This window comes from Triticum aestivum, chromosome 4B, assembly GCF_018294505.1.
Source record: "Triticum aestivum cultivar Chinese Spring chromosome 4B, IWGSC CS RefSeq v2.1, whole genome shotgun sequence".
In the NCBI taxonomy this organism is placed as follows: domain Eukaryota; kingdom Viridiplantae; phylum Streptophyta; class Magnoliopsida; order Poales; family Poaceae; genus Triticum; species Triticum aestivum.
Window position 1 is genome coordinate 81,638,170 of NC_057804.1, and position 27,664 is coordinate 81,665,833.

At 43.9% G+C, this 27,664-nt stretch overlaps 5 protein-coding genes across 11 annotated transcripts; 2 read left to right on the top strand and 3 right to left on the bottom strand.

Annotated features, from left to right (window-relative positions):
- Positions 1-283: 283 nt before the first annotated feature.
- LOC123091146 (transcription factor RSL3) lies at positions 284-3,915 on the bottom strand. Of its 6 annotated transcripts, none has more exons than XM_044512552.1 (8): positions 3,487-3,915; positions 3,086-3,380; positions 2,918-3,004; positions 1,623-2,174; positions 1,310-1,531; positions 1,149-1,214; positions 984-1,049; positions 284-884 (listed from the first exon to the last, which is right to left on the bottom strand). In XM_044512552.1, the coding sequence occupies exons 2-8, from the start codon at positions 3,086-3,088 to the stop codon at positions 795-797; spliced, it is 1,086 nt and encodes a 361-aa protein (XP_044368487.1). In that variant the 5' UTR covers positions 3,089-3,380; positions 3,487-3,915; the 3' UTR covers positions 284-794. The 6 variants fall into 6 exon arrangements, with proteins under 6 accessions (XP_044368487.1, XP_044368491.1, XP_044368490.1 ...); XM_044512556.1 differs by adding an exon at positions 2,273-2,336 and having other exon boundaries at positions 3,086-3,557; XM_044512555.1 differs by adding an exon at positions 2,688-2,840 and having other exon boundaries at positions 1,623-2,336; positions 3,086-3,557.
- Positions 3,916-6,845: 2,930 nt separating this feature from the next.
- On the bottom strand, positions 6,846-11,327 carry LOC123091148 (probable N-acetyl-gamma-glutamyl-phosphate reductase, chloroplastic). 2 transcript variants are annotated; one of them, XM_044512557.1, is made up of 15 exons: positions 11,095-11,327; positions 10,912-11,011; positions 10,420-10,482; positions 10,192-10,332; positions 9,787-9,894; positions 9,563-9,649; positions 9,361-9,411; positions 9,202-9,273; positions 8,812-8,931; positions 8,316-8,376; positions 8,144-8,224; positions 7,965-8,044; positions 7,750-7,839; positions 7,500-7,628; positions 6,846-7,401 (listed from the first exon to the last, which is right to left on the bottom strand). In XM_044512557.1, exons 2-15 carry the CDS (start codon positions 10,966-10,968, stop codon positions 7,294-7,296), a joined length of 1,248 nt encoding a protein of 415 aa, XP_044368492.1. In that variant the 5' UTR covers positions 10,969-11,011; positions 11,095-11,327; the 3' UTR covers positions 6,846-7,293. The 2 variants fall into 2 exon arrangements, with proteins under 2 accessions (XP_044368492.1, XP_044368493.1); XM_044512558.1 differs by having other exon boundaries at positions 10,912-11,298.
- Positions 11,328-15,818: 4,491 nt separating this feature from the next.
- LOC123091149 (transcription termination factor MTERF15, mitochondrial) lies at positions 15,819-17,651 on the bottom strand. Its single transcript, XM_044512559.1, has one exon. The coding sequence runs from the start codon at positions 17,363-17,365 to the stop codon at positions 16,394-16,396; it is 972 nt and encodes a 323-aa protein (XP_044368494.1). The 5' UTR covers positions 17,366-17,651; the 3' UTR covers positions 15,819-16,393.
- A 49-nt stretch (positions 17,652-17,700) lies between these two features.
- LOC123089983 (uncharacterized) lies at positions 17,701-21,146 on the top strand. The gene is made up of 5 exons (XM_044511492.1): positions 17,701-19,322; positions 19,440-19,931; positions 20,073-20,183; positions 20,659-20,820; positions 21,099-21,146. The coding sequence occupies exons 1-5, from the start codon at positions 19,233-19,235 to the stop codon at positions 21,144-21,146; spliced, it is 903 nt and encodes a 300-aa protein (XP_044367427.1). The 5' UTR covers positions 17,701-19,232.
- Positions 21,147-21,363: 217 nt separating this feature from the next.
- On the top strand, positions 21,364-24,095 carry LOC123094505 (uncharacterized). Its single transcript, XM_044516492.1, has 3 exons — positions 21,364-21,830; positions 21,964-22,152; positions 22,603-24,095. Exons 1-3 carry the CDS (start codon positions 21,382-21,384, stop codon positions 22,832-22,834), a joined length of 870 nt encoding a protein of 289 aa, XP_044372427.1. The 5' UTR covers positions 21,364-21,381; the 3' UTR covers positions 22,835-24,095.
- Positions 24,096-27,664: the final 3,569 nt, after the last annotated feature.

The following is a 27,664-nucleotide window of genomic DNA, read 5'->3' on the forward strand; positions in this document are numbered from 1 at the left end:
AAAGCATCATGGGCTGTAATGCCTATGGAAACAGGGTAAAAGGGACCGGAAAATTTAACCGATTAAAGAAACATGAACCAACAGGTGTACCAAATAATGCCGGGCCAATGATTCGATGACACCAGCAATACAACAGTATACAAGTATTCCACTAACATCCAACGATGAAAAGAATATGAGGAAGGCACCACGCTTTGTCACGACAACAGCAAGAATTGAGGTTTCAACACAAACTGTATAGCAGAAAATGATGTGATCACAGTAATCATTACAAAACATGTTATATGACAACTGCCGCATCATGCCACGATCTTGCATTATTAGCTGTCTGACAACCGCCAAGTTCCAGCTAACCACATTATATTACCCTATAAATACTGTATTTCAGTGAAGACACAAATTTGCTACTAGAGCAAACCTGAAAAAAGAAGAAGAAAAACGACACAGCCTTCTCATGCGAAGTCGCATCTGAAGTAAGGAGAAAAAGAACAGGTTGCCCTTCCTTGTCTTCACAAGTTGCAGAGCCTCTTCCAAGTTCCAACATTCAGTATCTGTCTTCTTCACGTATTTTTCGGGCCAAACAATGCCACTCCTTTTAGTAACCGGAGCTACAAAAAACGCTTGTGGAGAACATTGTATTCGGCCTTATTTACGCCTGAGAGAGATACAACTGCCAGGAATAGCTTATTGATCAGAAACCGCTTGCGCGTTAGTAACAAACACTTTTGAGCCAATTAACCCAAATTGCGTTTTTAAGTATATAGTTGCTGCTTTTTAGACTGTTAGAAGTGCTATCAGTGCTGAGAGAGGTTCAAGTCGATTCCAATGTTCATCCCGTTGTACGCAATTGGCGCATACATCCACATTTCATCGGAGCTGAGGAGCTGCACATGGTAGTAAATAAACCATTAAGTAACTCTGAAGTCTTAACACATGCATTCGAAATGGATGAAGTTCTGAACAGAACTGTGGAAAAGTCTCACCTTGATTTGAAGCTGCAAGAACTTCACATACTCCACTGCCTCTTCAAGCATAGTGCTGATATCTACCTGCAAGATAGCACAAGTGTTGATCTTTGAGTTGTTGCCCTTCATTTTACAGTAATTTCCCCCAAAAAACTATGAAGGACATGTTGCTGAGATGCTTACTTTGGTTCCATTCGGAACAAGGTTCTGTAGTACCTTCAGCCTCTCATTGATCTTTTCTCTTCTTTTCTGTATCCAACCAACAAGAGCATGAGTAACTGTTAATTTTAATTAACAGTAAAACATTCCTCAGCAGAAAACTGAGAGGATGATGTGTAGCATACCCTTGCATAGAGGCTCTGGGGATCGGTTGTCTGGCGGCCAGCCTGAGCCTTGCCCTTCGGCTTAGAGGCAACAGGAGGCTCTTGAAAAGCATTAGAGTCAATTTCAGACGTGCAGCAGCTCAAGCTTTGCTTGCTTGTGTCAGCAGTGGTGCCATCGTCGCCTTCACATTGCATGGCCTTCTTTGTCCGCTTCGAGTCCGCCTTCCTTGAGTATTTCCGACCCTGCATTTCAAAAAGATTCAAGCAGTAAGCATTCACACCGGGCAACTAAAACGACCCTTGTACAAAAAAGAACAAAGCATTGAACACTCACACTTGTTTGGTCAGCTATTTTCCCTTGATCCTGGTGCTTTCTCTTGTTGGACGTGTCAATGGAGTCAAGCAAGTTCATGCTCGAGTCTCCAAGATTGTCGCAGCTTGAATCGCCATTCCCATATGAAGGGTTGAAGATGGCATCCATAAACTGAGCCGCACCTTGCTCATGAACCATGTTCAGGTCAAGTGCGGCGGTGCAGGAGCCGATCCCATTTGAGTCGCCCAAATAAAAGCCCCCATAATCCGACGGCACATCAAGGATGAGACTACCAACACTGTTGCTACTAGCGGAACTGTATGCATTAGAGCTACCGTTACAGTGGGCATAGTATGCATGTGTGGCCTGAACAGACCAAGGTAGCTCCTGGTGTTCTTCCTCGCCGTTGGAGGGGAAGGTGCCAAGCAGCTGCTCCATCATCTCCGACTCCTCAGCCTGCGACGTCAGGCCAAGCGAGTCCCAGCCCGCTTCAGCAATCACTCCTCCAGACTCCATCCTGATATAAGTGTAGGGTGTGAGAGAGGACTTGGCTGTTTGATACACTTGTGCTTCCTGAAGCAAAAATGCAGGTTAGGACAGGTGCATTTATACTGATGAGAATGCTGAAGGAAAACAGAGCAGCTGCAGGATTAAGAAATGCAGGATCATGCCTAGAGAAATGGACACCCACGGCTGGGTATGACCTGTGCTGACAACGACCCTTCCAAGTATGGCCTGGGGATGGGCAAATAATGAGTTTAGAAAACTTCAACTGCTAGTTGGTACACAACAAGATAGTGAATTATCCAAGATCACACATCTTCAGAAGTCAAGCCAATCAGAGCTCGAGTGGCAAGTGTCTCAAGGCCGGTTTCAATGATTGCAGAGAATTCTCCCGCAGCATCGATGCACCAACAGGACAAGGAAAAAAAACATGCCTCTGAGGCTCAAATCAAAGCCAGGACAAACATGGGCTTATCTTAGCAATTAATACAGGATCAGGCATTATGATTGTGGAGAATGTTGTTGGAATGGAATAATCCACTCCCAATAAACTAGAGAGCTGCAAGGAGAGGCTTGCACGACCATGATGGAGGGAATCTGGACATTCTTAAATGCTTAAGAGGGATTGGACAATGCCTCCAGTCCTCCGTGTACCCCGATTGCTTGCCATCTTATACTCAAAATGTACAGCTTTCCATCACCTACTTCAACAGCATCTGCCCGCAACCTTCGTGTCTGTTTCATGCTTATGATACTACATCATCAAATTGAAACAAAGCCACTGATACACAAAAATTGCACCAATCATTTACCTTCCGTGAAGGTGTGTATAGAAGAAAGAAGCTCCGAGCACCCAAACAGTGCAATATAGATCTATACAAACTGAGGACTGAGAAAACCTGTACATAGTTATAACTATCATCAGTATAATATGACATTTGTCTGGTGGTCAACCAAGTGACAGTTTCAGCCAAGATTACCATATCACAGATTCACATGTGGGCACTTCCAATCTTCTTTTCAGATTATGGCATATCTTCAAAATCAGAGAGCATGTGAAATCCAAATGACTCTGCACAACATCGGTCTTCAATGACCCGACAAATCTGAGTCATTGGGTGATCTGATGCCGATATCCTCATCAATTGGAACTGATTTCCGTATATTCAGGGAATTAGGGGCTGCACATGACTCGAATCTACCGGTCGTGCAAGGAATGAGCTGTACTTTTGCACTGCCCCTTCGCCACCAAAAAAGGACCTATTCTTCTTGCCTCTTTGTTCCACACAGAGGATCAAGGAGGGAATAAACAATGATATCTAAGATGCTGGCAAAGGGAAATGAATTGGAAGGAGCAAGATAATGTGCTTTGTTTATAGACCTGTTTGTTGTTGCCCTTTTAGCTGCATGAAAGAATCAGGAACTTCCAAACATTCTGCAGCCAAATTGCAGAATGATTTGTGAAATACCTACATAGTAATCTTCTGTCTCTGATAGGCATAGAAATGAAGAATATGGGGTCTTAGAACATACCAAAAATACAAAGGAACTTTCCGACTTCTAGAAGGTCCAATTGCATCGTGAGGAAGCGAAATTACAAAATTGTTTCCTTTGAACCCATTCAAATCTGAAGGGACAAACATAAAATTCTCCTTAGCCCACATATCAAGCATAGGACTACCACTAATAAAATATGTATGGAGAAATAACATTGTTGTCGTCTTATTAATATTAAATAACACTAATAAAGCTACTTATGTATTGAGCTTCAGTAAGAATACTGCTCATCTGCACAAACATTACTATCCCCTTCTTGGTTCTACTCCCTCCGTTCGGAATTACTTGTCGCAGAAATTGATGTATCTAGACGTATTTTAGTTCTAGATACATCCATTTTCGCGACAAGTAATTCCGAACGGAGGGAGTACATATCAAGGACGAATTTCATGTTTTTTTTTGCCATGTTAACTTGGATAATTTTATGTGCACTATAATAATGGAATTTTTTTTGGAACACCGTATCATGGAAATTTATGGATGGCAGCTTCACTTGGCACGAAATCCTGATTCTTTGCTCAAATGTTTACACAACATATTTTTCATTGTGACTTTCAGTTTATACTTGTACAATGGTGTCACTTTCAACTGAGAAAAAAGGATAATGGCAAGTCGAACCAAATGATGGAATATTACTGATTGCTTGCATACAGATGTCAATATGATAAATACCCAGGAATACAAATCTCCGATACAATATATTTCATAAGTATTCAATCAATGGTTCTCATTGTGAACAACTTGCTAATTAACTAGTCAAACAATAACATGTATTCCCTCTGTTCCGAATTATAAGACGTTTTGGATATTTCAATATGCACTACATACGGACGGAAATGAGTGAACAAACACACTAAAACGCGTCTATATACATCTGATTCAGAAAAAAGTGAGAACATCTTATAATTCGGAACGGAGGGAGTATCACCTCTGTTCCAAATTATAAGACATTTTGGATATTTCAATATGGACTACATACAGACTGAAATGAGTGAACAAACACATTAAAATGCGTCTGTATACATCTGATTCAGAAAAAAGTTAGAACATCTTATAATTTGGAACGGAGGGAGTATCACCTCTGTTCCAAATTAGAAGACGTTTTGGATATTTCAATATGGACTACATGCAGACTGAAATGAGTGAACAAACACACTAAAACGCGTCTATATACATCTGATTCAGAAAAAAGTTAGAACATCTTATAATTCAGAATGGAGGGAGTAAGATTTATACATGGAAAGTTTTTACTTATAAATACTAATTTACTGAACTGTATATACATTTACGTAAACAAGTAATGGTGAAGAAAAGTATATTGAACACGTGAAATAGCATCCAAAACAAAGACCTTACCTGCAAAGTCGGTGCTACAAAAAAAGTTTGCTGCAGCCATGCTACAGAAAAGTTAACTAGCTAGTACAGTAACATAACTAAGATGAAACTGAGGTGAAAGGAAAAGGTAAGAGGAACATGCATACTACCCTGAGTCATAAAAGTTCCAGTAGGTTCTCGTGCTGCAGCAAGCATTTGAAACCTATCTATCGCCCTTAGATAATATGAATATTCTCAATAAATATACACTAAAATAACTGCCATAAAACATTCTTTACCTATTCAAGCTCAAGTGGGGAAAATACATTTTGATATTTCCACAGCTATGATATTATCATGAAAATAAAGCAACAGAAAAACATGAAGGCTGGTTTCATTTTATCTTGTAGGTATATCAAATAAGTGTGAAATGCAGACTATAAAGACTTACAATGATCTTGGCTAACCCAAAGCCCATCTGCATTTTACCATTCCCTAAAATACTCCTAAACAAGTTGATTAAAATTTTAAAACAGAAGAACATGTATCATACTTCCATATTTCATATGCATTGTGAATGCAAAAAACTGAGAAGTCAAACAAAACAAAAATACATTAATAAACCAGAGAACGAACCAGAAGTCAGAGAATATGCATAAAGACCTGAAGCCTGAAGGTCAAAGGTTAATAAAGTAGTGCAGAAGTGTTTCCAAGCCTACAACCATTTCAAGTCAAACAGAACATAGCATCTTCGATTAGCACAACCAAAAAAGAAAGCATCAACAATTAATTTTTAACTCAAAATTTTGCTAGGAGGGCCTAGATACATCTCCTAACAAGACCCAGTAGCAAGAAAATTTAAGAATAAGTGGTACTGAAGAACTGAAGAGTTAAGAGCCCTTGAAGAACAATACTCAAAATGACAACTTAATATTCCTATTTCACCATTAGGCTAACCCACCTTAATGCAATGAACAACTTGGACTTATCATTGCAGCCTCCCTCATAGTCATATATTTACCAATTGATATTTTGTAAAGATCGATATATGTACCTATATCTTTGACAAGTTTGTACAGTCGCATCAAATTATTATGTTTTTCTTAGATTTTGCAACATTAACATCAGATTGACCAGTAAAAAAGGACAGACCCAGTGCATAGAAGCTCCCACACAAGGTGGGGTCTGGGGAGGGATTATAGGAACCTAGTCTTACCCCTGCAAAGTGCAATGCAGAGAGGCTGGTTCGAACCCAGGACCTCTTGGCACAAGTGGGGAGGACTTCACCACTGCGCCAGGCCTGCCCTCAGATTGACCAGTAAAAAAATGACAAAATTATAATATTTGGAGCTATATTTTTTTTATCATCACTCCAGAAAATGAAGAAAGTAATTAAAACTTCTGGTTGAAGAACTACTGAAACCTGACCATACATTTCTAAAACCAATTTAGAAGTTCAGAGTTCATGACAGGCTTGCAGCCCCTAACATATTACATATGTCAAAATAACAAAGATCTATTGTGTGGATAGCACCCAACAGCATAACGAAAGAATCACCCAGACATAGAAGAACAATGGGAAATAAAAATAATAATCTCTGGGCTCCTCTTTCGATGCATCTACACACATTTATCATGTAAATATTAAATCAAATGAACACAAGCAATTCTCAAATAGGCTCCTCTTGAGTCACTACTGCATACGGTACGGGCCACACAAAGTCAACCTTATAGCAAGCCCATTTACATCAACAGAACTAACTGCTGGAGCTTTACCATGGCATTCCAAACAACAGATGGTAACTAATTAAATAGATTCAAAGTTAACTCAGAAATAAATCATGGTATTTTGATAGGCTAGAAAGGACAGAAACACAATTGACCAGTCAGTAGCATTATTGTGGTAAAGTTTAGGATCTGGTCACATTACACAAGATAAAATTTGACAAAGAACTTGAAAACTAATTTATCCTTTAATATTTAAAAGTAACACACTTCTAACTATATCCAATGCTGACAGCAATGGTTGATGTCTCTGAATCGGGTTTTACACTGCTTTATTGATCTCATGACAACAATCCACTATAGGATATAATAGCCTTCGGACTTTCATTACACCAAGCCACTCAGTTCACTCTCTTATTCAACTGCTAATTGTTGCACATCTCTAAATACTACACCAGCACAAACCAAGTTTTGCTGTTGAGCGAGTTTGGTTACACTCCGACATTCAGCTCTTTGCTTCTCAACGGAAAACAGAGATGGGTGCTTAACTCCAAAGCATCATCAAGAAAGAGCACAACAAAGGCACAACATATCAAGGAAATAGGGGCTGATATTGCAGCCCCATATTCTCAGGCAGTCCCATCATCAGATTGAGGTTCTGCACGGCCTGGCCAGATGCTCCTTTCACAAGATTGTCTATCTGCAGTGTTGAAGAACAAGAAAAATAAGGATTTTGCATCTTTAAGTCTGCAACATTTCGCTAACTTTGAGCAACTTATAGATTGATGCAACACTTACGACAGAGATGATGATGGCCCTTCCAGGAATTCTGTCCTCGAAGACATTCATGAAACAGTAATTTGATCCAACAACATGGCGTGTGTGAGGAACATTGCTGCCATTTAACAGCTTGACAAATTCTTCACCCTGAAAAGATGCACACGCAGAATGATGCTAACAAAAGAAAAAGCATTTATGTGGTAAAACTGTAAAATAGGAGAGCTCTCTGCAGATAGATAATTTAATCCACATGGTCAAACAAACAAACCTCATAAGTAGACTTGAGATGCTGATACAAATCACTGACAGTCACTCCAGGTGCCATTTCAACAAACATAGTAGATTGCATCCCACGTTTCTGTTCATCATACAGATAAATGATTTGATTTAACAACTGAACTCCACACATTTCTTATGCCTTTAGTGCAGGTGCAGCACAGAACAAACTGCAGAACCTGGAGTTGTCTTTGAGTATGTGCTTACCATGCAGATAAGATTTGGAGTGAAGCTGATAGTAACTTTGGATTCTGCAGCCTCTGACAATCCTTGTTCAACCTCAGGAACTGAAATGGTTTTATCTCATTGTCAGTAAGGCCATACTAAAGCCACTTTACCAAAGGAGAACAAATGTCAGACTTGAGATGTTTGGAAAAAAGGGTTACCATGACGGTGGCCTTTTATTCCATAAGCATGAATGCCTTCAGCTATCTCGGTGTAAAGATTTGCTTCCTTAGCTCCACGTCCTAAAGAAATACATGTCATGGGGAGCATTTCGGTTATTGATCCAGTCATTACAAGCTTATATTTTGAAGTCATCGTATCTTCAAAAAATACCTGCCCCGGTAACCCCAGATTTTGCATCAATTATTATATTGCTCAGCTTGATCAGTTTTGCCTGCAAGGTAAAATAAAATATGGTTAGAACCTCTGATCCTGTTCTGAATCCCATGTTGAGACAAGGTATGTCCATAACCTAGATACTAAGAAGACTACTTCCTCCGTTCCAAATTATAAGATGTTCTAACTTTTTTCTGAATGTATATTTGTGTGTTTGCTCACTCATTTCAATCCATATGTAGTCCATATTGAAATATCCAAAACATTTTACAATTTGGAATGGAGGTAATATTAAACTGATGACATTTTTAAATTTACATAAAGGAGCGTGCCTTAGAGGCAGAATATTTTGACAAATCTACTTCCTTTGCTACAGAAAATGGAGATTCTTTGTACATTTGTAAATATATCACACGAGTGGGGGCTATTGAGTCTAAACTTGTGTTGCTTTGATCAAAGAATGGGAGGACTAAGAACTTATATTGATTCTAACCTTTATTAGAGGAACAAGAGGGAGCTGAATAGACGTGGGATAACATCCCGGGTTGGCAACAAGCCGTGCATTTCTTATTTCATCTCGAAGAACCTCCGTCAAACCATAAACAGCCTCTTCCTGAATATAAAGATACACAGAACACAAAGGAAATGAGTTCATAACAAACACACATAATGACAGGAGAGGAGTAAAAAACATCATAGGCTACAAAGGAATCTAACTGAAGCCCCAAATGTAATATACAAAGAAATCGATGGAACATGTCAATAGGAATCCAAGTTGGTAATTAAATGTCGAAACTGGAACTTCAGAACTTGGTAGCTTCAAAATTTGTGTGACCAATGGCTGGTATATTAAAAATCTGTAGGGTACAGTAGTCAAGAAAACCTGAAGTTCTGGTGCCCTATGAGCATGGCCATACCACTCAGCATACTCATTGATGTCACGCAATCGGAAATCCTGCAAGCATGGTAAGTCAGAATGATTGGATGTTCAATAGCAACCGAGGACCTATGCAGATAAAGCATGAGTTTGTGTAGAGCATACCGCAGAGAGATCAACAATCTTCAGTTGCTTGGGTAAACCTTTAATAATTTCCTGATAAAAAACTTGCAATCAGACATTGCTCTAAGTGTGTCCAGTACAAAATCTGATCTCCCAATTGACAGCAGAGCATATAACTGGATTCCTTCATAAGTTCAGCAATTGATAGAAAACATCTCAGAAAAAGTATGATGAAGATACCAACCTGTGTTGTTCCATGCGGCAAGCAACAAAAAACAGCATCAACATCTGAAAAATCTGCATCTTTAATTGCAACTAAATTTGGCAGGTCCTGCAATATTAAAAGAGGATCAACATATGGCAACACAAATGCATATACAGAAATGTGCTACTGCTGAAAGGTTCAGCTAATTCTTGATGCACAAGAATGACGCATCAAATGTGGAGGAAGTGAAGAGAAGTTCTTACCTGTGTTATCAAGTGAGGAAATACAGATCCAAACTGTTCACCGGCTTTCCTATCTGCGGTCATCACTGTGATGCGGAACTGAGGGTGGTTTGCTAGAAGCCGCACAATCTGTTGGCAAAAATGTACCATGCCACATTAGTAACTGAACCGAAAAAGGATCAAAATATCGGAATACTAGCAACGGAATGTTGCATCGGAAAAGCAAAAAAAGATAAGTGCATAGGAGTAAAGGTGGATTGGCTTGTTGGGTTTGCGACTAAACTAATCCCACCCTGCCAGATTTTTGGTAATAATGGCCAAGAATGTGCCCCTTGTTTACATGTTTGCCGGGTGAAACAATCTACCACTAGACCTGGATGATAAGCAGTCAACACAAATGGAAAATGACAGGGAAAAAAGAACAACCTCAGCCCCAGTATAACCGCTGGCTCCTAGCACTGCAATGCGTACTTCCTCCCCTGATTGAACTGCTGGTGTCTTGGGAGAGTACTGTTTTTGTGGTGAAGAAGCAATGGATGCCCTCACACAGACTGAAGAGCGTCCAACCTTTAATGTAGACATTTTTTTAGTATGTGGAGTACGACAGTAAACAAAGAAATCTTTATTAGGAAAATAAGAGGGAATAAAACTCACCTTAGGAGTTGTTTTGAGCTTGACCACACCGCATGGCTTGAAAGTAGATCCAAGGACTCCATTCTACACGTGAAATAAGAAATCACCTCAGCGCTTAAGTTAAAAAATAAGCAATTTCATGACGAAACAGGATGCAATTGCTGGAACAATGCAACAGTTGGGTCAAAGGACCACCCGTTATGACTAATTCACCCACTCTAAGGTACAGTTCATGTTCCCATTTAAGAGATGTCATCATACCATTCTCAGACACTTCAGTTAGCAAATTCAAAATTGCTTACCACTACCGCCTACCGAAGCAACCATTTTTGCTAAAACGTTAGTCCGATGTAATTTCCATGGAGTTCGGGCATATCAGCATATGTTTATTATACAGTACAGCTAATCGGGTTCAACTACAGGTGAGAGCCAATACATGGCCCCATTCAATTCCCAAGCAATCAGAGCTTGCACGGGATAGAAAGTAAGGGGAAAAAAAGGAGCGGGCGTCACCTTGGGGGCCAATCCGGCGCGCGCCGGAGCCGCACCACCGAGCGCCGTCGATCCCATGTCCGCTACGGGGTGCAGTCGGGCTCGCCGGCGTCGCGGAGGGCTGGCAAATCGAGATTGACGGGAGTCAGCTGAGAGCGAGAGTTACAGGAAGTGTGAGGAAGCTGTGGGAGCGTATAAATGCACCTCGTGGAGAAAGGGAAAGGGGGGCCGGTCGCTGTGGGTGCGCTGGGGACGGCGACGGCGGCGGCGGCTACGGGCTTGGTTGGTGGTCGCGGCGCCGTTCCTCGCGGTCGTGGATTGGGTAGGTGGACCTGGGGGGTCTGGTGGGCCGGAGGGGGCGGGGCTGAGGGCACGTACCTTTCTACTAGCCTCGTGGGAACGGAACTGTTTGTTCCTGGAGTGACCTGTATGGCATTGTTTGGGCAGCACCGGGGCCGAGCCCAGCAGTGCGGGTGGGGGAAGCGGAGGTCGAGCGCCCTCCTCGCCCAGCTGCAGCAACGGGGGAGGGTTCCTAGCCGGGGGAGTCGGGTGACGAGCAATCGCGGTGGGGGACGGCGCGTGGCGCGCCCGGCCGGAGGAGACGAGAGGCGGGGCTGGAGTGCGGCGGCGCGGCTATGCTGGAAGCGTGCTGCGGCGTATGTGTCACGCACGTATGCCTGACTAAACCCAAAGTCCGGCTCCGCACACACACCTTGAACGTCCGGACGGACACTAAGAGCAACTTCAATCGGGCGACCCATTTCGTCCGCCCGCGTCTATTTAGATTGGTGTGGACATAAAAGACGGCCCAACGCGCCGACCCAAACGGATGCGCGTCTGCTTTTGTCCGTTTGCCGACCCATTCTCGGCCCATTTTTGAGCAGGATTTGCGTCGGCGCGGACACAAAACGGATGCGCGCGCGCCCTCTCTCCTCTCCGCGCGTGCACAACCTTCACCGCCGGCTTCGTGACCGACGCCGCCGGCCATTTTTTCCGATAAAAAAGAATACATAGATAGTTCTTGCGTACACAGATAAAAGAAAAGATCAACTACTCGTCGCTTTTCGATTCTGACTCGGTAATGTCCTCCTCCGACGTCTGAATATAGGCGTCATCAGCATGCTCGTCCGCGAAGTCCTACCCCGATGTTTCTCGCAGCCTCAGTCTTATTTGAGCGGTCAGCTTTCGCGTACGCTTGCCCTCCCGATAGGCGGCTCGCTCCGTCCTCCTCTGCTCATAGAACTGACGTTCGTCGACGATGTCCTGCGGGAAGCGTTCGCGCCACACCAGCAAGGCTTGCACGTCCTGCGGGGATCCTCGTCGGTGAAAAGCCGCGGGAGAGGCGTCAGATCCTGCGCCCGCTGGCTCGACACGTCGGGAAAATTCATTTCCCGTCTCGGCCGCCGGAGGCGGCACGCCGCCGCGTCGTACGTGCGGGCCGCCTGCTCAGCGGTGTCGAAGGTGCCGAGGATGAGCCGTTTCTCGTCAAACAAGATCTCAGCGGAGAAGGTGACGGAGGGGCGCTCGCGGACTCCGCGGAAATCCGAAGCGTCAAGTATGCGCATCGACATGGTGGCGCACAGGCGGCGAGGCTAGTGAGAGGGGGCAAGACGAGTGGGCGGCGGTGGCGGACTGACTGTGGAGGGAGCGCCACCTTTATAACGAGCGCCGGCCGTGGCGCGCCAAAATGCGCGCGCGAACATTTCCCACGCTCTGGAGCGCCAAAGCCAGCGCGCTAGGTCAAACTTCCCCCGCGCGCGCCAACCTTTCCCGCGCGCTGGCATGGCCGCTGGCATGATCTAAAACGCGCGCGGTCATGAAATGGGTCGGCGCGTTGGGCGCGCTGCCAACCCAAATCTAAAAGAGGACGGACGACGGGCGGACGGCCGACCCAAACGGACAAAAAGCAGACAAATGCGCCGTCCGTTTGGGTCGGCCCGTTGGAGTTGCTTTAACGCCGTCACATGTCTCTGTCTTTCTGACAACACCACAACAGCCATAAAAAATTACAATAAAATGACTCACCTTCATGCTCGAGCTTGACACGGCTTCAACGCTGACATGCAATTTTGCGGACCTTCAAGGTGGCTCGCTAATAGAGGCGAAATATATTAGCCGAAATTATTGCCGTTGAACAATTAAACCGGGGCAACATCCTGGACACGTCATCGAACTCCAGATTTGGCTCCCCCGCAAGACTAAAACGTCGGAGGAGGAAACCAGGCGTGCCTGCCACGAACCTAGCACAAGATCCACCATCTTTCATATGCCGCCAATACATACCACAATCTGCATCCGCTCCTGAACTACATTCCAAGCTCCACGCTAGCGTTGGAGCAAACGTCGTCGCAACGATGAAGCCCGAGGAAATAGGTCCACCATGAGAATGCCGCCGTCAACAAAATCCTGAAACTATGTGATCTGCATCAACAACCTGGAGAGACGTGGAGAGGGGTGCTTTTAGAAGATCTGGGTCGTTTCCGAAAAATGTACTAGTATGCTACAACCAACGGACTTCCAATGTTGGAAAAACTGCACCTACGTAAATGCACGGCTATGGAAGCACTAGCATGTACTCTCTCCATTCCATAACATAAGATCATTTTGCAAGCTTACTCATAAATACTTTCTCATTAAAAGTATGAATGAGGTGATCACTTGTTGGTTTCATTGAGCTGGTGCAGAGTGCGGTTCAAGGCTCCCCAACGACATTATTTTTGTCTCTAATTTTTGTAAACCAAATTGACCTATGAGGTTTCGATGGATGAAGAAGATTGAGATGGAATGAGGAGTGAACGCAGTTCAAACCCAGGGTCCAATGGAGGACGTCATCACCATCAACTTCATGTCTTCTTTGGTTCATATATGATAGAAATAAAAAAAAGGCAGCCCGGCGCACATAGCTTCTGTTTGCACATGGTCCAACCACTTTGGGTTTATAGTACACAGTTTTATCATATATTTTTGCAAGAGGCTATTTTCAATACTCAACCCATGACCTCATAGTCGCAGGGCAACAACTTTGCCGCTACGCCAAGGCTCCCCTTCAAGATAGGAATATTATACCTTCCTCAAAAAAAAAAAGATAGGAATATTATACGAATAGAAAATCATAAGAAGTGAGATGACATGTATCTCAATTCCTATAAAAAAATGCCATTTGATCCATAGAGTAGTAATGTTATTTTCCTTCAAAATATGAAAGACTGGTTCCTATCTACGTAGGAATAGAAATCCATTTCTACAAACAAAAGGGATTCGAAGGATTTTTTTTCCCTTTGAAAATCATATCCTATAGAATTCCTATAAAGGTTCTACAAACCTACAAAGCAAAGGAGACCTAAAGGATTTTTCCTATAGAATCATATCTTGTAGAATTCCTACAAAATTCCTCCAAATCAAAGGAGGCTTACTTTCCGGCAGCTCCATTTTGTATCATTAATTATTGCGCGGTAAAAAGGAAAACCTCCACACTTGACAAAAGAAGAAGATCCATGTTCATTGCACATGAGGTTATAGCTTGAGAACTTTACATCGGACAGATTCCGTACTTGATACACGCATAAAACAGCATAATGCAAAAATCACCATGGCTATAAACAGTACAGAAAGCTTCCTATGAGGTTTGAAATCCATTTCTACAAACAAAAGGGATTCGAAGGATTTTCTTTCCCTTTGAAAATCATATCCTATAGAATTCCTATAAAGGTTCTACAAACCTACAAAGCAAAGGAGACCTAAAGGATTTTTCCTATAGAATCATATCTTGTAGAGTTCCTACAAAATTCCTCCAAATCAAAGGAGGCTTACTTTCCGGCAGCTCCATTTTGTATCATTAATTATTGCGCGGTAAAAAGGAAAACCTCCACACTTGACAACAGAAGAAGATCCATGTTCATTGCACATGAGGTTATAGCTTGAGAACTTTACATCGGACAGATTCCGTACTTGATACACGCATAAAACAGCATAATGCAAAAATCACCATGGCTATAAACAGTACAGAAAGCTTCCTCATCCCTCCACCTTTACTTCTGCAGAAGCGCAGATATGACTACTCTCTAAATGCTATGATGACTTACGAAGATAATGAATTATTTCGCTTTTATAGCAGCTTATCACAGAACAAAACATTTATGGTGAAAAATTGACCACGATGGCATGTTGTGTAGCTCACCAATCAGAAGTTCGAATCCCCCTAGTGTTTCCTTAAAGCAGCAACGCATCAACAAACTATCTTTCCTTGAATGTGAAGTAAGGACATCTTTCAATGTGCCAATGGGTTCAACAATAAGCTTTCAGCAAGCTAATATTCTTCGAAGGGTAAAACTGTACCCAAACCAGAGTCTTCATACAACAGGACATTGCCAATGTAATAACCAGAAATACAAAACTAAATAAATAATATACTTTATGTCATAGATCACAAAAAGATCAACTTCTAAACGCAAAACTGAAAATTTCCACGGACAAAAAAAGTATTAAATGAGTACACTATTATTGATATTGTGCATTGCGGACAATGAGCACTACGACAGATAGAACCAGAGGTCAGCTTTTGCGATTCAAAATAACCAAGAGTCATATCTCCTCTATTTATATCTACGGGGAATGGCAACAATCAGCTTGGCATTTCCTATGAAATAAATAATCTAATAGAGAAAGAGTTAGGATCTATAGCAGATTAGGTGGAGAGAGTGTCACAGATACAAGTTAGGAAGCATGACCATTTTACAAATCCTACATCCTCTGTGCTAAACAGATAATGCAAGAACCAGCAACAAAATCATACTACCTGAGTACCTGTGATTTTTTCCCTCACTTCTAATGACAATATTAAAACTGTGTATTAGCCTCGCTGCTGTTTTCTTCTTCCAGATCCATCACTTTTTGCTATCATCTGCCATCTTCGTACACAAATTCCAAGCAAAACAACACACATTATGTCATCTGCTTATTCATTCAGTTTGATTTTGCGAAAACTTCAGGTGAAAAATTAGCCGCCTATCTAATTTGTATCACAATAACCTTTATCCAAGAAGACCACACAAGTTCACAAGTCTTCCAACATTAATAATCATTTTGGCAACCTATCGAGTATTTTTTTCCCTGATGATCATTGATTACTCAAAATATAGAAAGAATGACTGCCTCTGTTACCTATTTGTTGGTAACTTGAGATGAGCCTTCCATAAGTTGCCAGATTTCATCAAACAATTATCTTGTTTGCTTCCTGATGAGACCAGCTCTGATCACCATATCATGATGGGGTCATTATAATTGACCTCAACCTTAAGCTAGGAGCCTAGGGCTCGATTTACTTATCTTGCAGATTCCAATCGGTTCCATGTTTGATCAGCACAGATGACATTTTGCTGGCAGAATGCACTGCAATTCAAACATACGCTTTCACAATACGAACCACATTGTTACCACCACAAATATCCCCAGAATCATGAGCAGCCCAATTCAAAATCGGTAGCAGTTGGTGTTCTGAACAGAGCTAATGAAGTGATTCAACAACCAACTTCATGTCCTTCACATTCTCCTCAGTGATCTCATACTTCGCCGGTTTAAACAGCTTCCACAACCCCACCGGATGCTGCCGCCTCACCTCATCCTTTTTCTCCCTGACTAGGCCCCCGAAAATCCTCTCGCACTCCGGGTATGGCTTCACGAACAGATTGTAGAACTTGAGGCGGCTGAATCTCACATAATGCTTCATCTCAATGGGGTCCCCAAGCCCACCCACCGACGCCAAATACTCCACTACATTGTGCCGTGGGATGATCGACCTGTCGAGATTTATCCCCAAGAACTCTGGGTACTCCACCAGCCAACCAATCTCAAACCCCATCCTGCCCACCAAGAACTCCACCTTCCTCTCCACATCGTCCAGGCTATATAAAATTGCCCGAGGCTCAACGGAGATCACCCTCAGCGCGTCACGCCGGCTCAGCCCGCGCTCGTGCAGGAGCTCTACCCGCCGCCTCGCGGCGATTGCGGCGCTGAGCACGCCGTGAGAGAGGACCTGGTCCTTGATGGGCGCCCGGCAGCGGAGCTCGTCTAGGAGCTCGACAAGGCGGGACGGCTCGCCCGGCTCCATGGAGAGGAGTCCGTCGGGGTCGGACCCGAGAGCTTTCCTGATCTCGCCCGCCGGGAGGCGCAGGCCACGAAGTTCTTGGAGAAGGTGTTCCAGACGGTGGGTGTTAGGGATGCGGCCGAGCAGGGAGGTGGCCTCGGCGGTGGTGAGGCCGGCCGCGCGGTGGAGAAGTCGGTGCAGGTCTGCGGTGGCGGCGGCTCGTGGGCGTTGTTGCGTTTGCGTGGGCTGGGTGGTTGCTGCGGGGTCACCGAGGATGCGTTGGATGCGGAGGAGCTCGCGGAGGTCGTGAGGTGAGGCGGAGGTGGAAAGGGGATTGGAGTGGTGGAGAGAGCGGGGGAGGCGGTGGTGAAGGGCCCGTAGAGCGGAAGCCATGGCGATGGCGGCGGCAGGCGGCAGGCGGCGGCGACGGAGATGACCACGGTTCGGATTTCCGAGTGGAAATTGAGAAATCTGACCTCGTTTTGGTTGAGTGGCCTGTATGGCACTGGTCAGGGCTCGGGACGCAGAAGAGGAGCCCCGGGGCGGAGCCCAGCAGTGGAGGTGGGGGTAGGAGGCGGAGGTCGAGCGCCGCCTCGCCCTGCTCCGGCAACGAGGAGGGCGCCGCCGCGTTTAGACTGGGTTCCTCTGACGAACCAGGGAGGAGGGGATCCGGATCGCACGCGTTTCTTTTTCGGAAACGCTATCGCCCACGCGGAATCTTGCAGGAAAAGTTTGATTCTGTGGGTCATGTAGGACAAATCGCGTGTGTGACGTGTAAGGAAGTTTGTCCGCACGCTGTTTTTCCTTTGAAATCAGCGATTGCGAGTCGGGGCGTGCGGCGGAACTGCCGTTGCGCCCGCACGCCACGCGCGACTTCGGTTGCCGTCTCCCACGTCTCGCCACTTCGCTCTTCCCTCGCGGTTCAGTTACTCCCCTCCCCTTTCATTACTCCCCAACCCACCCATCCACACCAGTTGCATTCGATTGAGGGGAAACCGAGAGGAGAAGGCGACGACGGCGGCGGCGGAAGAGTCGACCGCATTCGCGGCCGTTGGTGGGGCTCGCCGAACCGGAGCGTCGTCGCCGGAGAGCCACATATTGAAGGTAAGGCTCCCTCCCGTGCTCACATTCCTGCCTGCGATTTCCGCCCCCTCCCTTCGTGGTCAATTTTTGCTCGAGTTTCCTCGAGATTCCGGCCGATTCGCGGTGCTCCGGCGTCCCCGTCGGCGGTGGAGTCGCGTGCTTGCCATTTAGGGTGGCATTGCGCAGTTTTGTCGCCGTCGCGGTGTCACAAATATGCTTTCCATGTGGCAATTTATTTTGTGAACACACTATGGCTGTTGCCATGCCATATGCAGGACAATGGCACATTCACTGTACAATAGACTCAGTTTGCGTTTGCCATGCTGGCTTGTGATATCTGAACATATTTTGACTGTATTACATGGCAACTCATTTTTATGTGAGGTCAGTGTGTGAGTTGCCACATTACATGTTGTGCAGTGGAAGTTGTCTGCCCTTTTTTCAAGTGCCTTGTGTTTAACATGGCAACTTGAACCTAATACATTTGCTGCTTGTGAATACATGGCAATCATTTTTATATGAGGACAGGGTGTGAGTTGCCACATTACATATTGTGCAGTGGAAGTTGTCCGCCCTTTTCTTGGAGTGCATTATGTTTAACATGGCAACTTGAACCTAGTACATTTGCTGTTTGTGAATACATGGCAACATATGAGGCCAGGGTGTGAGTTGCCACATTATATGTTTTGTGTAGTGGAAGATGTTTGCCCTTTTTTGGAGTGCCTTGTGCTAACATGGTAACTTGAACATTTTTAAATTGCCTTACGATCTGCACATTTTTTATTAAGCCAATGTGTTTAGTTGCCACATTTCATGTTGGACAGTCCTAGGGGGTGGGTATTCCTATGATCTGCCTCATTTGCCACTTTCAAACGAGCCAATATGGCAAGAAGATTCTACTAGCTGGCAACTACTTTCTTCAGAAGCACATACACGTCCAGTTGCCATGTTTCTGTAATTGTTTTTCCATTTTGATTATTTTTCTGTCTTTTTGTGCATGTTCATCACATGGCAATTACTATCCTCTTCAAATGCTTAAACTTCGGGCCAACCATTTGAGTTTTCATTTTTTGTTCATCGAAGATATCGAGTGAAGTTACTTTATGCATTTCTTTCTATATCCGTCGGATGTATTTTCATTTCACCCTAACGTGTGTTTTGTTCTTACCTTAGCACAATGGCTCGCGACGACCATCAAGATGATGAGGACTTCATTGATTTACTACAACAGAATCGCCCGATTGGTCGGACAAAAGATGACGATGAGGTCACTTTTCCACCCCCATATGTTTTAATGTCAGATTGAGTTTTCAATCTTCCGTTAGAAACTAAATTTTCACGACACTGAAAGATGCCAACAAATGATCCTTTTTCTGTTATGCAGAAGAAGAAAAGTTATCGCAATAGGGCTTCGCAAGAACGCCTGACTATATTGACCGACGGATTCACTGATGAGCAAAAGGGAGCTGCCGGTGAGATGGGGATGCAGGCTTTGATGGATGTTCGGTGCAAGAACCTAGTGAACCCTGTATGCGACTGGCTCAGTGAGATTTATGATCCTGCCTCCAGGGAATTTGTGATTCCAGGACGTGGAAGACTGCCTTTGTATGAGGAATCCGTGTTCTGCACTTTGGGTGTGCCCCGTGGAGAAATCAAAGTCCCGTATGAGGTGAATAATAAGATCGAGGAAGCCTTATTCGCCCGTTTGTTTCCTGGGATGGCATCCATGCCGAATACGACTATGTTGGCAACTTCGCTGGAGGGCATGAAAACCCATGGCGAGGTTTTTAAGATGAAGCTCCTCATGTACATGATCTCAACTGTTTTTGTGCCTGCCACATCTCTTCGCCCAAGCAACAAGTGCTTCCCCATCCTGGTGAATGCTCTATCTCTACTTCTTTCTTCCTTCAATCTTTTGATTTTGATGTCATCTGGAAGCTAGTCACTTCCAGTTTTTTTATGCTTTCATTTGAATGCTGATGGAGCAACTTTTTATCCTGAAATTTGTGTTGTGCAGGCGAAGTTGAAAGATGTGAAGAAAATGAATTGGTGTAAATTCATCGCTGACTTCCTGCATGATGCATTCTCAAACAAGATGTACCAGAAGGGTTGTCGCTTGCACTTAATGGTATTTTCCCATACTCTTTTGCAAATACGCTTACCACGGTTCAATGTTTTCCCAAATCAACATGGCAGTTGTTTGATAAGTGTGAACCGTACAAGATCGTGCATGGCAATCCTTTGTTTTCATTGTTTATGTGAATTGTTTACATGTGAAAGTGACTTTTGTTTGATCCATGGCATTTGTAGTTGCTGCCTACAAGGCAATAACATTTTTCAACAACACAAAAAAAGTATTCATTTCATACATCTACTCTCTGCTGTACAATTTGCATGGAAACCATGATGTTGAGCTTGTGGCAGCTACCAGCATAACAAGATGGCAACTGCCAACACATCATGATGGCAACTAACACAGATAGATGGCAAATCTTTTTCCTTCATCCCCTTAAACTTGATGATTGAAGGAATCTACATTAGCTTCTTTTTCAACATAGCATGATGGCAACTGACATATTTTTCTTTTTTATTATGTATACCAGCTCATGTATGTCGATTGTCTTGATCTGTCCACCATTGACTTTACTAGGATAGGAGGCCCGCCGCCTCCACATAAGTTTGCTGTCTCTGCGTGGACGTACAATGCTATCAAGGTTGTGCTTGCCGCAGACAAGATAACTGATATGAAATATGGGAAACTGCAGGTTAGTTCTGCCTCCTTTCTTGCACGACATTCTTCAATTTCGATGCTGCATAACATATGAAAAAAAATCCCCATACGGCAACCATCTGTGGCTAACAAGAGATAAATACCTTGTTAGCCATGGCCGTCTGCACATGGCACCCATGTCTGACCCCACATGGGAACTCCGCCATCTGTGTCAAAACTTCTTCTTTTCCCCTCTTTTTTGCAATACATGCATTGTTAGTCACTGTTCCTTATTTTCTCTTACACATCTTAGTTGTTTTTGCTGATTTCCAGCTGATGGCCAAGCATGCTATAGACTACAGTGTGTTTGGTGGGCCTTAAAACTTTGGCAAGTGGATGGATGTGCATTCAGCTCCATCTTGTCCTGTTAAGGTAATCAAGGATGTTTATTTTTGTTTTTTTCTTTTTTTTCTTTTTTTTGATATATCTCTATGGTTGTTTTGGTTTATTTGTTCTTACGCACGTGACTCTAATATGTTTTGGTTACTGTTACTTTTTGTTTCGTGCTCAGGCGAGGGCACCAGTTGAGCATCTAGTTGGGCGGTTTGCTTCCGGCATGACCAACTTGCTCGGGAAGTTGGTTGAGGGTTGGACGACACTTAATGGCTCTGACAGCGAAGCGGTTGCGAGGCAGTTCACACCATTTGTTGGAGAACGAACACATCGGCCAACTGGTTGCCATGACCGGTACGACTACAACAGCTCCCAGGAGCTCCCTGACACGCAAGATGAACTAGATGGAGATGATGGTCTCGACAAGGGCGATGATGACGACATGGAGAATGTGCAACATGAAACCGATGACGATGAACATGTTGAAGTTCGTGTAGGTGGTAAGAAGGACAAGGCTGCACCAGATGTCCCCCCACCGGAGAAAGTCATTGAACAGACAGTTGCGAGAGACAAGGGGGTGTCGCCCTCAAAGAGGGGCAGGGTTCCAGAGGATGTTGGACAGGGCTCTGTTGGCAAGAGGTCTAGGACCGATCCCATAGTTGCTAGGAGGAGGTTCGACATCTATTTAGTGTTTTGTTTGTCTCTCCTTTTTAACAGACCGACCCTCTTTTCATTGTTTGCTAAGCGCGGCATGATTTTTGTGTCTCACACTTTGTACCCCTTTTTGCCATTTTTTCCACTACAGCGAGGCGACAGCTGGTGGACGAGCAGTTAAGAAGAAACAAGCACCAACGCCAACCCATGTTTCTGCTCGATTGAACAAGGGTGCTCCCACTGCTGGTGACACCACTTCCACTAGGTCGTCTCCTCGTACATTGACGTCCAACACCGGGGATCCTGTCGTGTTGGAAGACTTGAGGAAGACAATCAAGAAGTAGGTTCTCCCTGTTTTTTTATTATCATAGTGCTATTTTTTTGCTTGATGCATTCTAGATCATACACAACTTTTTTAGTTGATACATTTATGCGGCAACTACCCGTCTGCTTTTCAATGCAGCTATTCAACTTGCCACATGGGCTACTGCCATCAGTCCCACATGGCAACTACTTTTTTTTTCTCATGATTTATTTTTTGCTGCATGGCAACTCCTGTTTGTTCTGCATGGCAATTGCTAACTAGGCCACATGGCAATTCTTATTCCACTCATATGGCAACTAGCAGCTCTCCACTGGCTTCCACCCCCTACATTTGTCTTGTGTGCTCATCCATATCTTGTTCTCAAATGGCAGCTCTGGCACATCACACATTTTTTCATTTTTTAAGATGACTACCATGGCAACTATTTTGTTCAAAGTTTTATACTCTTCATGTGCTTTCTTGCAGGGTGAAGAAGACTACTACACGCGTGACCAAGCAGAACCCTAGAGACCCACTCGAACGCATTCATTCAAAGCTGTCGACAAGTGGCAACTCAAATGTTCATGAGGCGCCAGTCGAGAAAACTGTTGCTGCACCGTCCACTGTTCCCACTAGCTCTGATGCAAGCGGTCGACCATCTCCGCGCGGTTGCAGATGTGCAGGCTACAATAACAGGCATCCGTACATCTGGGAGTGATGAGTCAGTATCTGCCAGGACTGCTGAGATATTGCCCACTCTGCTAGCAATGAGGGATGCTGCTGTGACCCATGCCACTCGATCAGCAAGTGTTGAAGTGGACGCTCCCGAGTTCAACCTAAGCAAGGAAGATCCCCGCTCATCTGATACGGATTCCAAGCGCGTGGCTGCTGGTACTTATGCATCCACAAAAGAAGGGGCCGTGGTGACAATTCAGAATGATATGCCATCCACAGGTGAGACTCATGGCACAACATCTTCAGCTTCTGGTGGTCCAGAGGTTACTACGACGACCGTTGCGCGAGCTGGTCTTCCACCTAGGAGTCGTAGCCCCCACAAGCAACCTGTAGACATACCCAATGCACCAGATGTAGCTAGGAGCAGCAGAGATGACTCTGATTATGTGACTGCTTCCACACTGTTCCCACCACCTGCCAAAAGCAATGTTATGGAGAAAACGGAAGTCTGGAGTACAACTGACGCATGTAGCAAGCCAGGCACGACTGACGGAGGTGAACGTCCGGAGCAGACCGCGTCTTTCACCGTCGTGGAGAACCCCAGCTTAAATCTGCACACTTCGAAGCTCCCAGTCAACATTGGTGTCCCGTACAACCCAAACAAGAAGATTGGCAAGAATGTTGTGAATGATACCGGTGGCAGCACGCCCCACCCTGCTAATAAGCATGATGATACTGCAGCAGATGAGGCAGAAATGTTTGTTGATCTGTCACCCCTGGATTCTGCCAAGCAACTTGTTCGGGATTAGGCTGGTAGGGAGGAGAGGCACCCAATGGCCTTCACCCCACCGAGCTGTAGCCTTGGCATTGATCGCAGTCAAGATGAACCAGTGGTGCAAGATTCTCCACCAGTTGCCTTTGCTTTCCCGGCAGGCATGGCCCCAATGATGGCGCAGCCAATGGCTAGTGGCAGGAAGGCTGTGAAGTTTGCAGAGCCGATAGTGCAAGGTACATTTTTTTGTGTGTTTATCATTATTTTTTCTACATTTTTTTAGTCTGACGTTTGTCACAAGCTTTTTTTGGTTTGTCACTGGTGATGGCAAATCTCATCTGATGTACATGGCAACTGGAGTTGCTGCAACATGGCACCTACAGTTGTTGCCACGTTGCAATTCCATTCGCCAAGCACATGGCAACTGGAGTTGTTGCAACATGGCAACTTCAGTTAAATGTACTTGGCAACTGCAGTTGTTGCCACATGGCAACTACAGTGCACTATACAAGGCAACTAGAGTTGTCTCCACATGGCAACTCACTATTTTTGCACCTACATTTCATATTCTGCATCCTTTTTTAACGTGCCTGCTGAGTCGATATCCAAGGATACCATTAGAAGTGCCACCCCTGGATCTGTGAGGCAGCATAGGGTAGTTCACGCACCCCCCGCGGATGACTATGAGCCCGAAGTCAAGGCCACAAAGGAGCAGAACCATCTTTATGATATTGCCAAGCGTTTTGGAAACGCGCGGTGCTGAAAGCGTAACGTCCACACCACATAACCCCTCACTTGCTTTTCTTTTATTTTTTTCCTTTGCTATTCTAGCCATGCTTTTATTTACGTTTTATTTTTTATTTTAATTAGTAGACATGATTCTTTCATGTTATATCATTTTCATACAGCTCATGTTTTGACAGAACCAAAATCATACAATGTGACGCGACGTACATCGACCTGGGTGATCTTGCCGAGTCTGTGAGGCCACTTGGTAAAATGTCGAAGAATATAGTTGTGTGTGGGATTGACTTTATCAACAAGCATATGGATATTTGTCCCGACGAAACGATCATGCAGTACAGTGTGACCTGCAAAATATGGGATGGTGACTTCCACCATAAAATCCCGAGGAAGCATTTTGCTGCGCATGGTGAATTCAAGCTCACAATGAAGAAATGTGTGAGTGTTCCTTCTTGTTTGCACATTTTTTCTCACATAGTATGTTTTGTCAGTAGCTATGCTTCACATGTGGGCTACACACTGTTTTGTGACACATGTTTCATGTGGCAACAGCTGCCATGTAAAATAAGTTTGACTGATTTTAATGCAACTTATGTGGCAACTTCAATTAAAATACTGGGCAACTTTGTTCATACATGGATGGAAACTTCTTTTAATTACACATGGCAAAAAACATTCTCCATGGGCATATTTTTGGACACTTGCTGCTTTGTCATTCATGTACCTCTTACTGCATCCGGCAATATCTTTACATATCATTTTGCCAACTACATCATTGCTGTTTTTGATGTGAACTCTGCTTTTTCTTTTCCTTTATTTTACTTGCAGGTACTGTTTCCCATGTTCTAGGAGCTTGCACCACATGACCCACATGACAAATGTGTTCACCACTACGCGATTTGCCTTGACCTGAAGTACCAACGATTTGAGGTGCTTGATTCAATGCGTTCAGAAGCTGATGCAGACCTTACTACATGATAAATCTCCAACGTATCTATAATTTATGAAGCATTCATGCTATTTTATTATCTGTTTTGAATGATTATGGGCTTTATTATACACTTTTATATTACTTTTGGGACTAACCTATTAACTGGAGGCCCAGCCCATATTGCAGTTTTATTGCCTGTTTCAGTATTTCGAAGAAAAGGAATATCAAACAGAGTCCAAACGGAATGAAACCTTCGGCAATGTGATTTTTTGGAAGAATATCACCCAGGAGACTTGGAGTTCATGTCAGAAAACCCTCGAGGAGGCCAGGATATAGGAGGGTGCACTCCCCCCTACTAGGCGCGCCCCCCGTCTCGTGGGCCCCTCGAGCACCTCCCGACTGACTTCTTTCGCCTATATAAGCCTATGTACCCTAAAAACATCAGATATCAAGATAGATCGGGAGTTCCGCCGCCGCAAGCCTCTGTAGCCACAAAAAACCTCTCGGGAGCCCGTTCCGGCACCCTGCCGGAGGGGGAACCCATCACCGGTGGCCATCTTCATCATCCCGGTGCTATCCATGACGAGGAGGGAGTAGTTCACCCTCGGGGCTGAGGGTATGTACCAGTAGCTATGTGTTTGATCTCTCTCTCTCTCTCTCTCTCGTGTTCTCTCTATGGCACGATCTTGATGTATCACGAGCTTTGCTATTATAGTTGGATCTTATGATATTTCTCCCCCTCTGCTCTCTTATAATGGATTGAGTTTCCCCTTTGAAGTTATCTTATCGGATTGAGCCTTTGATTTGAGAACACTTGATGTATGTCTTGTCGTGTTTATCTATGGTGACAATGGGATATCACGTGCCACTTGATGTATGTTTTGGTGACCAACTTGCGGGTTCCTCCCATGAACCAATGCATAGGGGTTGGCACACGTTTTCTTGACTCTCCGGTAGAAACTTTGGGCCACTCTTTGAAGTACTTTGTGTTGGTTGGATGAATCTGAGATTGTGTGATGCTTATCGTATAATCATGCCCACGGATACTTGAGGTTACAATGGAGTATCTAGGTGACATTAGGGTTTTGGTTGATTTGTGTCTTAAGGTGTTATTCTAGTATGAACTCTATGATAGATTGAGCGGATAGAATAGCTTCATGTTATTTTAGTACGAACTCTTAAATAGATAGAACAGAAAAGATAATTTTGAGGTGGTTTCGTACCCTACCATAATCTCTTCGTTTGTTCTCCGCTATTAGTGGCTTTGGAGTGACTCTTTGTTGCATGTTGAGGGATTGTTATATGATCTATCTATGTTATTATTGTTGAGAGAACTTGCGCTAGTGAAAGTATGAACCCTAGGCCTTGTTTCCTACCATTGCAATATTGTTTACGCTCACTTTTATCATTAGTTACCTTGCTGTTTTATAATTTCAGATTACAAATACCTTTATCTACCATCCATATTGCACTTGTATCACCATCTCTTCGCCGAACTAGTGCACCTATACAATTTACCATTGTATTGGGTGTGTTGGGGACACAAGAGACTCTTTGTTATTTAGTTGCAGGGTTGCTTGAGAGAGACCATCTTCATCCTACGCCTCCCACGGATTGATAAACCTTAGGTCATCCACTTGAGGGAAATTTGCTACTGTCCTACAAACCTATGCACTTGCAGGCCCAACAACGTCTACAAGAAGAAGGTTGTGTAGTAGACATCAAGCTCTTTTCTGGCGCCGTTGCCGGGGAGGTAACGAGGAGGAGCTTTCTATTCAACCAATCTCGTCAATAAGGAGCTCAAAGAGGAAGGTTGAACCCACACATAATGTGAAGAAGAAAAGGAAAATAAGGAGCAACAAAGGTAGAAAGGTATCCCTCCCAAATGATGTTGCTCCTATTACTCATTGTGATGATGATAATTGCTATACTATTGGTGCTATCCATATTTTCAATGATGAGAGTGATTATGCTTATGATATGAAAGGGCCCAAGCTTGGGGAAGCTATGTTTGATGAGGATGAAATATTTGAGAATATATTTGCTGAAATTAATATTTGTCCCAAGCTTGGGGATGCTATGTTTAATGAAGATGATATTTTTAGCATCCTAAGTTTTGATATGCAAAGTTGTTATGATGATAGCATGCCTCTTACCTATGATGATTATATTGATGAAAGTGGGTTTGGAAGAGTGTCAACTTTAGGAAGTAGTTATCCCACTATTTTGGAGGATGTTGAATCTTATTGTGATGAATATGAAAGTGGATTTGGAAGTGTGTCAACTTTATTTAGTGATGATTCCACTATCTTGGAAGAGGTTTCCATCGATTATGATGAGAACAAAGTTGCTACTTATGATGATTATTGTGATGAAACTTATGCTATAAAAAGTAGTGATGATTATATTTATAAAATTTGTCATGA

Coding starts and splice junctions, on each gene's coding strand:
- LOC123091149 (XM_044512559.1), bottom strand. CDS start 17,365: ATGGCTTCCGCTCTACGGGCCCTTCACCACCGCCTCCCCCGCTCTCTC.
- LOC123091146 (XM_044512552.1), bottom strand. Junction 1,050..1,148: donor TTGTTCCGAATGGAACCAAA/GTAAGCATCTCA, acceptor GCTATCTTGCAG/GTAGATATCAGCACTATGCT. Junction 885..983: donor TCTTGCAGCTTCAAATCAAG/GTGAGACTTTTC, acceptor TACCATGTGCAG/CTCCTCAGCTCCGATGAAAT.
- LOC123091148 (XM_044512557.1), bottom strand. CDS start 10,968: ATGGGATCGACGGCGCTCGGTGGTGCGGCTCCGGCGCGCGCCGGATTG. Junction 10,333..10,419: donor AGCTCAAAACAACTCCTAAG/GTGAGTTTTATT, acceptor TCTACATTAAAG/GTTGGACGCTCTTCAGTCTG. Junction 9,650..9,786: donor TTCCTCACTTGATAACACAG/GTAAGAACTTCT, acceptor TTAATATTGCAG/GACCTGCCAAATTTAGTTGC.
- LOC123094505 (XM_044516492.1), top strand. CDS start 21,382: ATGACCAACTTGCTCGGGAAGTTGGTTGAGGGTTGGACGACACTTAAT. Junction 21,831..21,963: donor CCCATAGTTGCTAGGAGGAG/GTTCGACATCTA, acceptor TTTCCACTACAG/CGAGGCGACAGCTGGTGGAC. Junction 22,153..22,602: donor TTGAGGAAGACAATCAAGAA/GTAGGTTCTCCC, acceptor GCTTTCTTGCAG/GGTGAAGAAGACTACTACAC.
- LOC123089983 (XM_044511492.1), top strand. CDS start 19,233: ATGGCTCGCGACGACCATCAAGATGATGAGGACTTCATTGATTTACTA. Junction 19,932..20,072: donor ACAAGTGCTTCCCCATCCTG/GTGAATGCTCTA, acceptor TGTGTTGTGCAG/GCGAAGTTGAAAGATGTGAA. Junction 20,184..20,658: donor GTTGTCGCTTGCACTTAATG/GTATTTTCCCAT, acceptor TATGTATACCAG/CTCATGTATGTCGATTGTCT.